The 16,840-nt window shown below is 32.7% G+C and overlaps 2 protein-coding genes across 3 annotated transcripts; one reads left to right on the forward strand and one right to left on the reverse strand.

Annotated features, from left to right (window-relative positions):
* Window positions 1-629: 629 nt before the first annotated feature.
* On the reverse strand, window positions 630-1,816 carry LOC108225458 (probable LRR receptor-like serine/threonine-protein kinase At1g06840). Its single transcript, XM_064087483.1, is given in 5 exon segments — window positions 630-1,032; window positions 1,181-1,315; window positions 1,397-1,572; window positions 1,575-1,634; window positions 1,759-1,816. Coding segments are annotated over 5 exon segments (756 nt in total). The 3' UTR covers window positions 630-705.
* Window positions 1,817-5,049: 3,233 nt separating this feature from the next.
* Window positions 5,050-16,490, forward strand: LOC108205321 (eukaryotic translation initiation factor 2 subunit beta). Of its 2 annotated transcripts, XM_064086230.1 has the most exons (11): window positions 5,056-5,197; window positions 5,297-5,347; window positions 7,437-7,545; window positions 7,676-7,731; window positions 7,814-7,868; window positions 7,971-8,062; window positions 8,586-8,639; window positions 11,445-11,590; window positions 11,983-12,125; window positions 12,438-12,523; window positions 16,244-16,490. In XM_064086230.1, the coding sequence occupies exons 2-11, from the start codon at window positions 5,306-5,308 to the stop codon at window positions 16,319-16,321; spliced, it is 861 nt and encodes a 286-aa protein (XP_063942300.1). In that variant the 5' UTR covers window positions 5,056-5,197; window positions 5,297-5,305; the 3' UTR covers window positions 16,322-16,490. The 2 variants fall into 2 exon arrangements, with proteins under 2 accessions (XP_017230731.1, XP_063942300.1); XM_017375242.2 differs by lacking the exon at window positions 8,586-8,639 and having other exon boundaries at window positions 5,050-5,197.
* Window positions 16,491-16,840: the final 350 nt, after the last annotated feature.

Below are 16,840 nucleotides of genomic sequence, written 5' to 3' on the forward strand. Positions count from 1 at the left end.
AAGAGCTAGAAGGAGAGACGGGGCCGAGTGTCATAATATGAGCAACTAAAACCAAATTTCAAAGACTTTAAAACTCTTTGAGAGAACTTAATTTGTTGTTAGAGTTATGGGGATGTCAAACTAGGGTGCATAAACAAACCACTATAATGCGGAGACGCTCTTAGGTTGCAGCGTAGATTGATGGTTTGGGAGGACTTATATACTGCTAAGTTTGATATAGGGAAAAGGGTTAATTGACCAGAGAGTTTGATATAAGGAGAAATTTTATTTGACCAGAGAAAAGTAGATGTGCATTTCAATTAAAAATAATAAAATTATTATTTTAAAATAAAAATACTTTACATATCAACAAGCTTCTATTATCATCTACAAAAAAGTTCAAGATACTACTGTAGAACTATTGATCTCTTGTAATGCCAGAAGGTTTACCTACTATACTACAAGGAAAATGCTTGGTGCACATAATTGTGTACAAAAACATGTACATAATGACATGTGGCAGATTTTAATTGGATGGCCCCCATGCATTTACACCAACCACTCCAATTAAAACCCACCACATCACTTGCCACATCATTATGTACAAATTTTCTGTACACAATTATGTGCACCTAGCACTACTCATACTACAATGCTATAGATCACTGCACATAATTAGTGAACCAAAGTTTGATCCAAGGGAGGAGGAAGAAGAAAGCAGCAATATCATCTAGGTGTAATTGTGGGAATCACACCACTAACAAGTTCACTCCCAGAGACTTCTTCGGTTTGACAGGATGAAGATTGTGCAAGTATAGTATTCCGAGGATCAGAGTTTGTCAAATCTGTTGTTCTGGTATCTGACGCAGGGATCATGAACCATATTTTTTCAAGTTCCCGAACCACTTCTGCCATCGAAGGCCGGGCATAGGTATCTTCTTGGCAGCAACTGAGGGCTAAAGAAACAAATTTTTCCACACATTCAGAAGAATATGACCCCATTTGTTTATCAATGACCGAAAATATCATCCCAGATTGATATGCATTGTTGAGCTGGTAGAAGATAAACTCACAAGAGTACAATAATCAAAATTAAATAAAATCATATGAACGGAAGATGTAAATACAACCATGTGTGTTTGCATATGTTTCTACACATATGACTGGTAAACCTCATACACAATTAATTGCCAGACTGTACCTCACGGACAATGTTTTTGCCATTTGAGATAGGTTGCGTCCCTGTCAAGAGCTCCAAATTTACAACACCAAGGCTATAAACATCACTTTTGTCAGTCAGCTTATCACTTAACATATACTCTGGATCAAGATACCCCTGCAAATGAAGTGCCACTGAGTTTAATGTTTACTATATGCAACTCACACTTCGCATGTAAAGGGACAAAGAGGTTTTTACCGGAGTACCCTTAACAACTGTAGATACATATTCAGGCAGAAGTCCTTCCTTATCAGGGACCGGAGCAAGTCGTGATAGTCCAAAGTCAGCAACCTTGGCAGTCAGTTTCTGGTCCAATAAAATGTTACTGGTCTTGATATCTCGATGAAATATAGTAGGATCAGCTTCTGTATGCCCTTGGCTGAGCCCAACAAAATACTTGTTCTCATAACAAAATTTAAATACTCTGAAGACATCCCTGTTACAACCCCCACCGAAAAACAAAATATACAGCTAGTTAAATTAATACGATATCCAGATCGACTAGCACAAGAACATATGTGCTAGGGAATCATAGGAAACGTATAGACAAACAATTGTACCAGATAGGTGATCCCTCAGGGTGCCATTAGGCATTAACTCATAAACTAACATCTGCATGCAACGAGCAGAAGAAAGTAATTCAATTTCCAGTGTTCATACTTGGTGAAAAATGGGGATGCCAAAATAATCTATCTCAAATGTGAAATTTTGGATTTACCTAACTCAATTTTTTGGATTTTATTTTTAAACCTGATTTTTTGGGATATTAGGTATTAACGGATCCGTGAACCGAATCCAAAATCCGAAAAAACACGAATTTATACACACACATAAAATACATGTATCAATCGTATTATTCATTAAATATTTAATTAATAAATATAGAAAAAAAATTCCATCATTTCTCCAAAAAATCATTGAAAATTAATTATAATATTTCAACTGGTTCCACTGTAGAACTATAGTTGTCTAGAGTGGTTCTGCAGTAGAACCAAATAATTTTAATAACTCATAATAAAATAATAATTAGAACGTAAATTAACTGTCGTTAATATTTTAAGTTTCATATTTGGGTTTTAGAATGATAGATTTATACTTGAAATTAAATTGCCTGGCGGCTAGAGTTTATGGTCTTTAGTCCCTAAACCCTCGAGCCTAAACCCTAATAAAGTGATTTAACGGTTTTTAATATTTTAGGAATGATTGATTTATAATTAAAAAACATTTTAGGGTTAAATTGAAAACGCTACATGATATCGCGTTTGGGTGTTAAACGCTACACAAAGTATAGGGTTAAAAATGGGGTGGTGAAAATGGAAAACCCGCCCCGAATGGGGCAGATCTGCTCCGCTAATATGGGGAATGGGGTAGTGACGTGGAATAATTTTCTGCCCGGCCAAAATATGGGGCAAGAATGGTATTTGTTGAATCACCGCCCCACATATATTTAATATAAAAAAATAATTATATTTAATATAATATATTTATTATATTTAATATTATTATTTTATAATACACAAAACTATAATTTTACATGTATAACATGCCTCTTTGATTTCTATTATATTATTTTTTTTTGCTTTTAATATACATGTCTCGTATATTTTTATTAAATTCTGAAGAAAAAATTAATAAATTTTAAAATAATTATTTAAAGGCAACAGGACGGGCAGGATGAAATTATATTAAATTCTTGGTGGGACGGGGATGAGGATTAAAAATAAATCCCCGCGGGGAATGGGGCGGGGACGGGACAAAAAAAAAAATATGGGGCGGGGCTGGGAAATGAAGTCCCCGCCCCATTTTTAACCCTAACAGAGTAACGTGTTAATTTGATAATTGGCTTGAACGTTACCTTGAGTTCGGTTTTGGAGGGTTTTGACCTCCAACGGCACATGAAGTCACATCTTGTATCTGGCAAATAAAAACTTAAACACCTCACACGCTACATGATATAACGTTTTGATCTACATGATGAGGCGTCGCTAAATGGTAATGAGGGCCATATATTCGGTAAGTTGATATTTGGGGTATTAATCTATCAAATTTGGATATTCAGGGACAACACCCTACAATAATTAGGTCCTAAATTTATTGTATTTTAACGCAAATTGTTTGCTATACTTTTTATTATATATAGCACAATCAATATATCAATATATTTATATAAAGGAGAAGCGAGGGGCGTGTAGGTGACACCTCCGTTTTATTTTTCTAATTTTCTGAAATTTTCGGATGAAAAATATCAAAAATTAGAACTACCTTTTTTAGTTTCGGATATATTAGAAGCAAGTTTCAGAATCCGATTTTGTTTTAGATTATTTATGGAATATAGCGGCTTGAAAGTTTTAATCTGATTTTGTTTCAGATTATTTAATTATGGGAAAGAGTAGCACACAAGTCTTTTTGCACCTATAAATACCCCTATAGGTTGTAGGATTTTGGATCATCGAAACACAACCTACTCTCTCAATACTACAACCCTACCTCTCTCTGGTGATAGTTCTCTCGCTCGATTTCTAATTCGGTGGTGTCGTTCTTCTGCTGCAACGATGAGTGAAGGCTGTTTATACGGTATTAAAAAAAATGTTGTTGCAAGCAAAGGTAGTTATAGACCACTATGTGGGAGTCGACAAATCCAAACACGGGAAAAGAATATAGTCTTGACATAATTTTGATGAATGATATTAATAAATTAACTATCAGTGATGTATGTTTGTTGGTTATTCTTTTATAATATTTGTTTTGTTAATCGGACATGTTTGTGGTTGTTAATTTTTATATGATTTACTTTGGACACAGAAAAATATTATTCATGCATTATCAGCTTGCTCCGTTCAAGCAACTTTTAAGCGAAGGCTGTTTATACAGTATTAAATAATAAAGGTTGTTACAAGAAAGGGTATATAGACCGCTATCTCACATATTTAAGTTAGATATTTTCGTGCACAATCAATCCAAAAAATTTGAAGGAAAGTGACAATGTAAGAACATGATTATTTTTCAAAAAACAAAACATAAATAAAATTAAGATTCATCGTGCTTTAAATTGTTAATTACGTGTAGAAATTTATTTTCATTTTTTCACCATGAATTATAGTCCAATTTTGCAATTTTATATATTAGTATTGGTATTACATCAAAATTTTTATAATATAAAATTTATTTTATCCTACAAATATTAATTTTTAATCATTAATATATTTTTTATAGACATCCACAAAATTATTTCATTCTATAAATATTAATATTGAATCATTAATATAATTTTTATAGGCTGCCGCAACGCGCGGTTTCTCAACTAGTATAATATATGTGTGAATATGATACGCACCAAATTATTATATAACACTTACATATATAGGGATAGGATCAAATAAAAACTTTTTTAAGTTACAAACTTACAAACTTTTTTTATTCTCCCATCGTGTTAATCTTTAGTTATATAAAGTATCCATATTGAAAATTTTTCAAAAAACATCACAATTTTTAAAAATAACGCATAAATAAATCGCGTTTTCAACACATTTATAACTGGGGTTCAACATCGGGTGTTGAACACTAATTATCATTGTGTTGAATATATCTAAAAAGATGTTTAAACTATACCTATGGAGTTTGGGTAGGGTCTAGAAACATGAATATTTGTTATATAACATGTTTACCTTGGTTTATGTACTTCTCCACCACTATTTTGATCGATGTTCAACAAAATATGTTAAAAAAATGTTGAACTCAAGTTATATATGTGTTGAACAAAAAAAGTTTGTAAGTTTGTACCAGAACCCTCCCCTACATATATATATATATATGAAAAATATTAAGTATGACAGTTTTGATGGGCACTTCCGAACCCATTTTAGTCAATTGCTCTTGTTGAAATAGTATTTACTCTTAAAAAAAATAAAAACAGTAAGGGAGTATTTTACCAGTCTGGTTGTCTGCGTTTTTATCGAAAGGCAAAACCCTAAGCCAAAAGTCAAAAGATTGAGTTCTGAGGTAAGTCCGGCTCTGTTTATGTTTTTAAGATTTCCGTTGTTAATCGGTTGATTAACAGACAGACACATGCGTTAATATATTACTCGTATTTGATTTCAGACATCAATCATGGCTGACCAAGAACAAATTCTTGATTCTGCTGCTGCTGATGTAATTCTTCTTACCTCTTCCATTAAATACGCTGTGCTACATCTCCGTTTCCTGTTTACTTGCTTGTCTATACCCCTTATCTCGTAATTGCAATTAATTTTTTAGGCTCAGTTCACTTGTGGAATTGAAATAGTGGGAATGGAATGAAATTTGTACTCTAAATTGAGGTTGATTGAAGAAAATATATATAATTTTCATTCCTTCAATCATTCCATTCCAAACTATTTGAAATATAAATCTAACCCACATATTTTGGAATGAATGCTCATTCCACTTCTTAATGTTTTCTTGCAATCTCCGTCACAAAAATTTTAGACTCATTCATGTTTAGTCACTGTTTGACTTTTTCCCCAAATATTTTGTCTTGTTTTGTCTTTTTTGTGGGCAAATTGACTGAACTTTGACTACAATTTACTTGTTATCCTTTTATGATTACAAGATTTGAAAGATACATGTTAAAGTAGATAAATGTACTTTCTAGTGGTGCAAATTTTATTACATCTCTATTTATATTTTATGTGCAATTTTGTCAAAATTTGGTCAATTTGACCACAAAAAAGTCAAATAAGACAAAAGATTTGGGACAGAAGGAGTATATTTTTTAACTTCTAAAATCACAATATTGAAACTTATCTTGCTTATTTCAGTCATTTCAATCTAATATTTTGGACGTATATACTGTATTAATTTAAACAACTAGGAGAATTTATGCTGTTATATAGAGTAATGCTAGAGATACCAAATTAGGTACAAAATTTGTTACAAAATGACGTGGCATCGATGATGTGGCGGTTTGGAATGATTTAATTGGAGAGATTAATGTAAATGCAGGGGGATCTATTGTTGTTGTTGTTGTAGTTGTTGTTGGTATTGTTATTGCTAGTGTGACCAATAAAAATATGACACGTGTCATTTTATACCCATTTTTGTATCAATTTGGCACATTTAGCATTTTCTTGTTTGATTTAAACTAATAAAATAAAATAAATAGCTTCTATTAATTAGTTCAACCCTATTTACTCCTTTCTTCCACAATCCAAGCCTTAGAGGTCATTTGTCTGACACTAAATTACTCGGGTTTTACATGGGTACATGGGAAGTGATAACCCATCTAGTTGTCTGGTTTACCAAAAACATGGGAAGTGTAAGTTACTCGGCAGTTATAATACCTAAGTCATATAGGAAGTCACGTATCCATAATCCACCCCCCCTTGAATTACTCACACTTCTTCTTCTTGCATTAAGTAGCTCCTGCTTTAAGTTTAATTTTTATGTAATGTACTATTGAAAATACCTGAGCTAATTTGAAATAATATATTGATACATATAATAGTAGTAGTAGTACTCGTAATAATAATAATACTTATTATTATAATTAGTTGAATTAAAAATAAAAATTAAAGATTATTATTATTATCATGTGAATTATATTTCTTCATTAAAAATCTAGAATTCGTACTCTTAATTTAACAAAAAGATAACATGAAAAGAAGAATGCATTAATAATAATATTTTTTCAAAACTTTATAAATATAATCAAATCTAAAATCAGGAATAAGTTTGAATTATTAATTTGCTTGATAATTTAATATAAAAGATATCTTAGACCACTGTTATAACAAGGGAGAGGAATATAGAGAATATATTGATCAAATTATTTTGCAATAGATAAAAGGACACAATAATTATTCAAAATCTATGATATAATAAATTTATAATTTAGTTAAACAAAGTGATGGATATAAGAAAGTACAAAATTCTTTTTGTAAAACAAAAAGTTTATTGGACTTCCCATGTCGTTTTTATAGAAGAGAAGTATAACTTCCTTGGGTAAATTACTTCCTACGTTCAACCAGACATGAGACAACCACTTAAAGAGTATTAAAAAGATCAAGGCCTAGCCAGATTTAATCACAATCAGGTGACACTCGAAGTTTTGAACAAATCATCTAGTCAGGCTTCATATGATTACACTCAGTGAACTTGTTGTCATAATGTTACATTCTACTGTATAACATTGCATTCCATTATGCTTTCGTATGTCATGTCCTATTAACTGAGCAATCATTCATTTTTACCTTGATTTTAGATTGCCCCATTTGATCCCACAAAAAAGAAGAAAAAGAAGAAGGTTGTTATTCAAGATCCCACTGATGAGCCTGTGGACCAAATAGTAGAAAGTACTGAAAATCTAACTGGTATACTAGCTAAACTGTGCGGTATCACAAGTAAACATTTTTTGAATTTATATAGTATGGCTGTAGTGATGATTCCCTTCAGAACTCTGAGAGTTGGTATAGTGTAATAATTTTCTCCATAAACTTGCAGCAACTGATGGCACTGACACTGCGTTTGCTGGCTTGAAAAAGAAGAAGAAGAAGCAGGTTAATAATCTCACTATCTTTCAGGAGAATGTTATGCATGTATTTTTCTAAATCTCCTGACCTAAGCCAATCTGAATTGCAGGTGCAAACTGATCTGTTGGATGATGAGAAAGAAAACATGGCAGATGATTTGGATGGTACTGTTGTTAATGTTTACTGTATATAGGAACTGCAGTCAACAGATCTTCCAATATTACTTATCATAACCTCTGAGATTCAAATTGTACTCATTTCTGCAGATATCATTGGGGAAGATGAAGATGGAGAAGGCATCATATTGCAACAGCAGTTACCCTGGGAAGGAACTGAGCGAGATTATGAATATGAAGAGGTCTGTATTCTATTTCAGAATTGGAGAATTGCATTGCATATTATTATAATTCTGTTTCGGTTATAACATTGCTGAGCCCTTTTAGGCTTATGAATTGTATTGACTAGTTTTGTTCTCAAGTTCACTAGTTTGAAATTTGATTTTCTTTGTATTATAAATTTATTGATTTTTTTAATGATCTATAAGGTTATTAGGCCTATAAATGAGGTCGTTTATTGGGCTTGTATGTTTGAAATATTTGAAAGATACCAACTTAGATGAGAACATTAGTATTGGGCCTGCACATTTAGGGGCACAGAGGTATGGTTAGGTAACCCTGCTTTATTGGACCTTTTACACATAGATACATAACACATAACATATATACAATCGCTGTTCTTCTTTGCTTTTCATCATTCTGCAAACATCACCCACGAAACTACAACTGAACAAAGATCTATTTTCTATCACACAATGTATTTTTATTTGTAATAATCGACATTGATATGTTCATTCTGAACCAGAACCATATGTATTCTCATAGGTCATCACTTCCTGCACTTTGGGTTTGACCACTGGCGGAGGCACATTGGGGCAGGTGGGGTCACAGGACTCCTCTAGCTTTTCCCATTTTTATAGCTTAGATATAGTGCTGTAATACTATGATACCTTTACATAGTTGTGGACTTGTGGTTTGTAAAAAGTTAGGGGCCATCATCCTGTGCTCGCGTGACACATATTGCATACACCCAGGGATGAATGAGGCAAGTGGAAATATTGTACAAGTAAATTTATGCTTAACAAATGAAGGAATTTCACAAAATTTTAAACCAAAAAAATTCTCTGTTTTTTAATATTTCATAAAACATTACAATGGTTAAAATTGTCCGACAGTACATTGATCCTTTATAAATTATAATTATAAATATGTGACTCGGTATTCCAAACGTTTCGGGTCGCATTTGTTCCTGGACACATGGTTGTGTCCCACGCTCCTTGTTTCTGTGTTGCAGAATGTAAAGTTCATTAGCTATGTCATTAGTGACGTCTTTACATCCATTGCTCCACAGAAGAAAATTGTCAATTAAGATATCATTTGGTTTCATATAAACCCAACAAAGTTACTCTAACTTCCTTGAAACATAGATGAGTTATATTGTTTGGTTATGCAAATTTTCAAGTGGATAAGGTAACTTATACTTCCAAGGTATTATGAATTCCATCAAAACAAGGGAACTCCGTTACATTGTCTACTCGTGGTCGCCTGAACAAATTGACCAGTAGTACATTGATTCTTTATAATTATAATTATGTGACTTGCTATCCCAAACGTTTCCGGTCGTATTTGTTCTGGTACACGTGGCTGTGTCACACGTTCCTTGTTTCCGTATTTGTTCTGGTACACGTGGCTGTGTCACACGTTCCTTGTTTCCGTATTTGTTCTGGTACACGTGGCTGTGTCACACGTTCCTTGTTTCCATGGTGTAGAATGTAAAGCTCACTAGTTATGTCATTCGTGATGTCTTTACTTCCCTTGCTCGATAGAAGAAAATTGTCAATTAAGATATGGTTTGGTTGCCTATAACTATAAACCTAACGAAGTTACTCTAACTTCCTTGAAACATAGATGAGTTTAATTTGTCTGAGAATGCAATTTTTCAAGTGGATAAGGTAACTTATACTTCCAAGGTATCATGAATTACATCAAAACAAGGGAACTCCGTGACATAGTCTTCTCATGGTCACTAGAAGTCACATAGTTGTTAAATGTTTTAGTTTATCTTATAATGTATTTATTTTTATTTTGTTTTCATAGGTTAACTAAGAAATTTTTTAGTTTCATTTTGTAAATTTTTATATCTCTAAAATATGTAAATATTTCATAAACAACATTTTTAAATATTTATGTTATAAATGCTTTATGCCATGTTAATATAATTTTCATATTGTCACTAACATATATATAATTAATACATTTTCATATATATATATATATATATATATATATATTTAATATGATTATTTGTTGTCACTAACATATAGAACCACTTCGTAATAGTTTATAATAAAACTTTAGTTTTATTTATAATTGTTTACATCTAATTTTTTTTATTTTTTTTCTAATTCTTTATAGAGAAATAACAAAAAAATACTAATTTTTAGAGTTTTTTTTTTGTGATTTTACTATATTTTGAAAATATTTGAGAAAATGCTGTTTGCAACTAAAAGGCGACTAGATGCAACTTTTTTTATACGATTTGCAATCTGATGCAATTTTTCGTTGGAAAAAAGTGAAGTTGCTTTTGATTGCATTTGGTTGATTTAGGTTGCATTGAGTTGCGAAGTTATATTCTTGTAAAAAAATTCAGAAAAGCATATGTTTGCATTAAAAAAAATGTAATTTATGGTAAAAAAATATTAGAAAGCGGCTGTATATTTTTTTAAAAAACCTTGTTTATAATAGATATAATTTTTTATTTATATAGCAACTAGTTTAAGTTTTCTATTTAGCATCTTTATAGTGATAATAATTAAATTTTTTACATATCTTTGTATCAAATTATCAATATGATTAATATTATCATTAGTGAAATTTCTTGGTAGATGATTTACACTATGTTTGTGATATATTTTTTGAGGTTTTTTTTTGAAAGAAAAGAGAAGGAAGAGGGATATTTATTTTCTTTAACTTGGTCCATAGTGATATCTTAAAAGGAAGGGAATTGAAATCTAAAGATTTGGGAAGAAATTCCTTATATATTTTGCACAAAATTATTTTCCCACTTCTGGGAAGATTACGAGAAGAAAGGAACAAATTTTCTATTCTTTTCTTTCATTACGGGAACACAATGTCAAACAAAAACAACCATGTAACTTGAAGGTTCACAATAATTTACCAAATACATGCTTTAACAAGTCCGTAGGAATTTAATTGTAACCTACTTCCAAGGTGTTTTTAGTTAACATAACCACAAAACCTGATAAACAAACGAGGCCTGGGTACCCAATGACTCTGACAAGTCCATTAATGCCAAGTTGGTGTTTCCGTCTTCATTAGATTTATCAAATTAGCATTTACACTCATTGTATTGATCTAGTTAAGGGCTTTTTTCTGTTAAATGATGAGTTTAACAAGTTGTTCGTGAATCGTGATAGAACAGGGAAAGTTCAGCAACTGTAAATCATCACAGTTGCATTTTTATATTGAACTCTGTTTGAAATCAATTTTTATGAGTGTAATGGTTGCTGGAGGATACATTTTTGTTTACAATTTTTATATTGAACTATTCATTGTTTTTTATGTCCCGGCTCCATATTGTTTTCTCTCCCCTGTTTAACTTGTTTGGGTATTTATCGAATTTTGGAATTTCTGGTTTAGTGGCTTATACTTTATCTTTTTCAGCTTTTAGGTCGAGTGTTTAATATTCTTCGCGAGCATAATCCTGAACTTGCTGGAGATAGACGGAGAACAGTTATGAGGCCTCCACAAGTTCTTCGTGAAGGGACCAAGAAAACTGTTTTTGTGAACTTCATGGATCTGTGCAGAACGTATAGTCATATACTTTACTTCCCTTGAATATAAAAATCCATCCCGTTCCATATTTTGATTCTAGCTATATCTGTTGCATCAAATATCCTTATTTGCTCTGTACTTCTTTGCCATCTCTGGCTTCTTTGTGCGCTCTGTACATCTACCGCCTGCCCGGCAAAGTCAGTGTAGTTGCACTGCATCTGTCATGTTATTCGTCTCCTGCAATTGCAGGGAAGATCTTTTCCCTTTTTTTACTGGTACAGGTTTTTAGGCCCCAAGTTTTGATGTAATTTGACTTTTCGTGTATGAGATATTGAGATCACTTTTTTCGAGATGGTTCTGATTATTTGTGCTGACCGCATGGTGTGGTGTATAATCTGATTATAAATCTGTATTATGCCCTTGCCAGGATGCATAGGCAACCGGAACATGTAATGACTTTCTTGCTGGCTGAATTGGGTACGAGTGGGTCCCTTGATGGACAACAAAGATTGGTTGTTAAAGGGAGATTTGCTCCAAAAAATTTTGAAGGGATTCTGCGTCGATACATTAGTAAGTACTTTTATGGTACCTGTCCATATTTGTCAGGTTGTTCCCAGCTACTGTCGTGGAGGCTGGAACTCTAAGTTGTCCCCTTAATTCTTTGATATACTATTGGTTCCGGGTGTTAGAGCACATGTCCTAGCATAAATAATAATATGAGAGTCCAAAGAGGACTATATATTGGTGATAAAGTGTGCTGCCAAGAATCATGTTAAATAAACAATTCATATAATATGAAAAGAATATTTTATGGAGTTTAGTGGTTGACATTCAAAAGGTGTTTAGTGGTTTGTTGATTTTAATGGTTTCTTTTAATATCAGATGAATATGTCATTTGCAATGGCTGCAAAAGTCCAGACACAATTTTGTCAAAGGAGAATCGTCTTTTCTTTCTTCGATGTGAAAAGGTACTCATTCTCTCATTTTACCCAACTCCTTTTATCTCCAAATAATGTTAGTAAGGCTTCTTTAGTGCATTAGTAGCATTTTCTCGCGTAAGTAGTAGCAGCAGCTTAAAAGGGTAAACTGGTCAATATAGACTAGTTGTAACTGGCAGTATAAAAATGTAATTTTTTTTTTAAACTTTTCAACACTTGGCTCTCGCTCTAAATTCTCTGCTTTCTCTCTCTATAACCACTCTCTCTTTAATGTTAATCTCACTTGCTTGTTTAACTCTGATATCTCTTCTTTCTTTTCGGTCATTAGCTTGTATCTGGCTGTAATTCTCTATTTCCCACCTTAATCTGCTTGTGTTCTTAGCTTAAACATATACAAAAATACAAAGCTTCATAAATCAGAAAATTTGAAGTCCAATGTTCACTTCACTCCCCTCATGTCAGAGTAGCAGGAATTACTTGATTCTTGAACTGACAACTGGTGAACTAAAATGACTACTGTACCCTTACTCACACCACTACTATAATACCGGGGGTGGCAATTTCGGGTAATGGGTCGGGTTGTCTTACCTGATCCCATTTTTGGGTCAACCCGAACCCGACCTGTTCAGTACCCCACCCAGAAATGATCCAAAATTTAATTAAAATTAATTATTTTTATTATTTAAAATTACATTTTCTTAATATATATCAAAATATATATAAATAATAATTCAATAAAATAATAATTGGATAATTTTGTTTAAAATAATATATATATATGACAATTATATAATTTGTAATATAAATTTATATATTATATATAAAAAAAATTTGGGTCGGGTTCGGGAATATATTATATATAAAGATATTTTGGGTCGGGTTCGGGTATACAGGGTCAATCCGAACCTGACCCGCAATATAAAAATCCCAACCCTGATTCGTACTTTTTCGAGCCGGGTTTCGGGTCCTGATGGATTTTTCCACCCGTGTAATATTGCTATTTACTTAATAGTGTTTATATAATGGTTGTATTCTCCTGACACGAAGGATTTTATACTTAACATCTAATTGGTATCAAGTGAACTAGATAAAAAAGAAAAACTGTTTAGTAATGCTTTTAAGAAAACTTTGATACTTCTCGGGCCAATGTATATATAGTTTCATCCTACATGGTCTTTGTTTTGACCGCCAGGGGTTTGTGATTTCAAAGGCCTTATTATTGAATCCTCGCATGTCTTCCTAAAGTTAATGATAAAAAATCAATCAATTATTATTGCAAAAGGCTTATCAATTATTATTGCAAAAGGCTTATTATTTGCATTACTGCTTCTTTCAGTTTTTTAGTGTTTCCCAATGCTTTCTTGTAATTATATTAAATGTCTTTTGGCTTATAAGTTTACTAATTGTGTTATGGTAACATTGAGAGCTTGTGATGCATATAGCTTTTGCCTACTTTGTCTGATTTTCTCATTCTGATAGAAAAGAGAACTTTTCTACTGGCTAGCATATTGGCGTACATAATTTAATCACTAGCAGTATTAGCATCCTAAAAATTAAGGTGCATGTGTTTGCCATGGTACATAAACTTTGTAATCTCCAGCATATATATCTTGAGATATATAGAATGCCGCTCACATAAATGCAGACCTTTATTGGTCTGGAAAGTATTTGGGTTCAGTGTTTGTGGTCAACTGGAAGAAATTAATTAAGGTTAATTGCCCATAGTACTCTACAATTTTTAACTAAAGTTATGGAATAATCTTTCTGTAAATACCTTAATTGTATTTTATTATGAAGTAAATCATTGCTTTGTAATATCTAGTTGGTCCTTCCTATTGTGAGAATATGTGACCGCTGTTCAATACTTGTACCGTTGATCTGTTTTTTGTTCAAGTTTGAAGATTTGAAGATGATATCTTCTGTTGTTCAATAAAGTTAAATATGAATATTTGAACTTCTTCAGTATGTAATTTTTTTTAATTTCCTTCAATGGCGTTGTCTTTTTAATTGCTGTCAGTAGGATGCTCTTTGGTCTGGGTGCATGTAATATCCCGTAATTTTTAGAATAGTATTAATTGATTAGTAATAATAATAAAGGATTAAAATTGAATTAGGATTTAAAATTGAATTAGGATATTGGGCTTAAAATATGGATCGGACTTGTATTCGGATAACTGGTACGGTTAGAATTAGGGTTTTGACCCTCTCTATATATTGATTTGTTTCCTCATTCTTTTATTATCTTGTGCGAGCCGCCCGACCTTTTCTTCGTTTTTATTACGTAAAATTCGTAGGGTTTTTATTCACGCAAATAAGCTGTCTTGTAAAATTCGTAGTAAATTCAATTCTTATCGGATTTCGATGATTCTTGATGTTTCGGAAAGCTCTTTCAATTTTCTACAACTTTCGTTCATAATGTTTTCTCAGATTCTTTTTCGAACTGTTCTCAAAATCCCAAAACATATTCAGACCCTGTTTTTCGTTTTGAATCTGAGTCAGCAGACGTTTTATTTGATTCCCGATTCGTTACCTGTCCGTTTTTGATGAACCATACCTTTTCGGAAAGATCTTTTCGTCCTCTACAACTTTTGTGTTTTGAGTTTTCCCAAAAAAATGTTGTTTAGGGGGTCAAAACAGTATATTAGTGATCTGGGCAGATTGGATTCGCGGAGGATTTTGGAGTCTAAGATGAGATGATTTTGGTTGGTTGCCAAGGATTGATTATATGATCTTGGATGGTGTTGATTACTTGATTTCGGTGTTGTGGTAAGTTTCTGATTGGTCTTTCTAGTGTTTTAAAAAAATTATGTGTTATATGTTTATATTTGATTGTATAAATTTGGGCTAAGTGATTATATTTTGAATTGATTTTCGTTTTCGTATATGTGTGGTGTTGACGATGATTTCGGAACTCTTATTTATGCCATGGTTTGTGAAAATAAGAATAAGAAAAAGGACTGAGTCACCGGGTTATAGTGACAGTTTTCAGAAAATTCAGGACCGTTATCACCGGGTTGTAGTGGTCGTGGTATAAACTATGAGTTCTGAGTTATTGTTCACCATGTGATTGTGGCATCGAATAAGAATATGAAACTGTTTTGAAAGTGTTTGTTGCGTATATTGTTATCGTATACAAAAAAGTATATTTATCTTATGTGTATACATGTTACTTGGCCCGACTAGTTGGATCGATTAGTTGCTTGCTGGGCTGTATAGCTCATTACTTACAATTTTCAGGTTTGATTTAAGAGCGAGTTGATGTGCATTGGATTTGGAGTTCGATGGTGTTAGATTTGGATTGATGTTTGAACTTCGTTAGCTGCGCCTTTGTAATAGTTACCTTTGTAATAGAATTTTAGATTAATAAATTGTGTTGTATTTTAGTTTTGAATTTAGCATTAATATTCCGAAAATTCGGGATGTCATCACCCATCTAGGGCCCACCCTCACCCCTACTCAATCCACCTGGGGCCTCGTCAAGGCTCCTCACAGGCCCTGGACAGGCTACAGACAGTCTTAAGAGCCAAAACTTGGCCCCACCATGGTCCCACTAGGCCTCGACCCGGCCCTGCCCTGCCCTACTAGCCCCACTTAGACCCCGTCTAGGCCCATCTCGGGGTCCATCCCCGGTCCCAAAACCCGCATCATTTTACTTAATCGCATTGGTTTCTGTTTAGTTTCTATTTTAGTATTTTGTATTGGAGTAGGACCCTATATATATATATATGATATTGTGTTTTGCTTGCACAGTGTGGTTCCGGCAGGTCTGTTGCTCAAATCAAGGCAGGTTTTCAGGCTCGTGTTGGTCGTCGGAAGGCTGGAACCTAATCTGTTGGTTTTTGTCCCATCTCTCAGAAGTGCTTCAGCTTTATGTTCCATAAATTTAACAGTTAGTTTCTTTAATGTTCGATGACATCATATGTTTGTGCTTTGTTGACAATTGAATGTGGAGATTTATCAGCAATAAGGAGTTTGTTCGAATGTGATTGTTTGTTCACCTTGATTGTTTTGATTTTTTTATTTCAGTTTGTAGTTTTTAGTTTAAGAAGAGATTGTAGTAAAGTAGGACCCTATATATATATGGGGTCATGCTGTGAGAACAATACAAAACACTAAACATGTGAATAGGTCTCAGTGTCGGTGGATTATATACATAAGCAGCGGTCCAGATTAGAAGTTAATATTATAAATAAATTAATAAAACTTATTATATACAGTAACTACCAGATAATCATGTTTTCAAATTTCAATCAAATTGCAATTCAAATAGTTATCAAATAACACAAAACTACATAATATAAAAAAAATCTGAAAGAGTACTGTGTATTGTGGATATGTGATTGCATG

The sequence above is a fragment of the Daucus carota genome, chromosome 1 (assembly GCF_001625215.2).
Source record: "Daucus carota subsp. sativus chromosome 1, DH1 v3.0, whole genome shotgun sequence".
NCBI lineage: Eukaryota > Viridiplantae > Streptophyta > Magnoliopsida > Apiales > Apiaceae > Daucus > Daucus carota.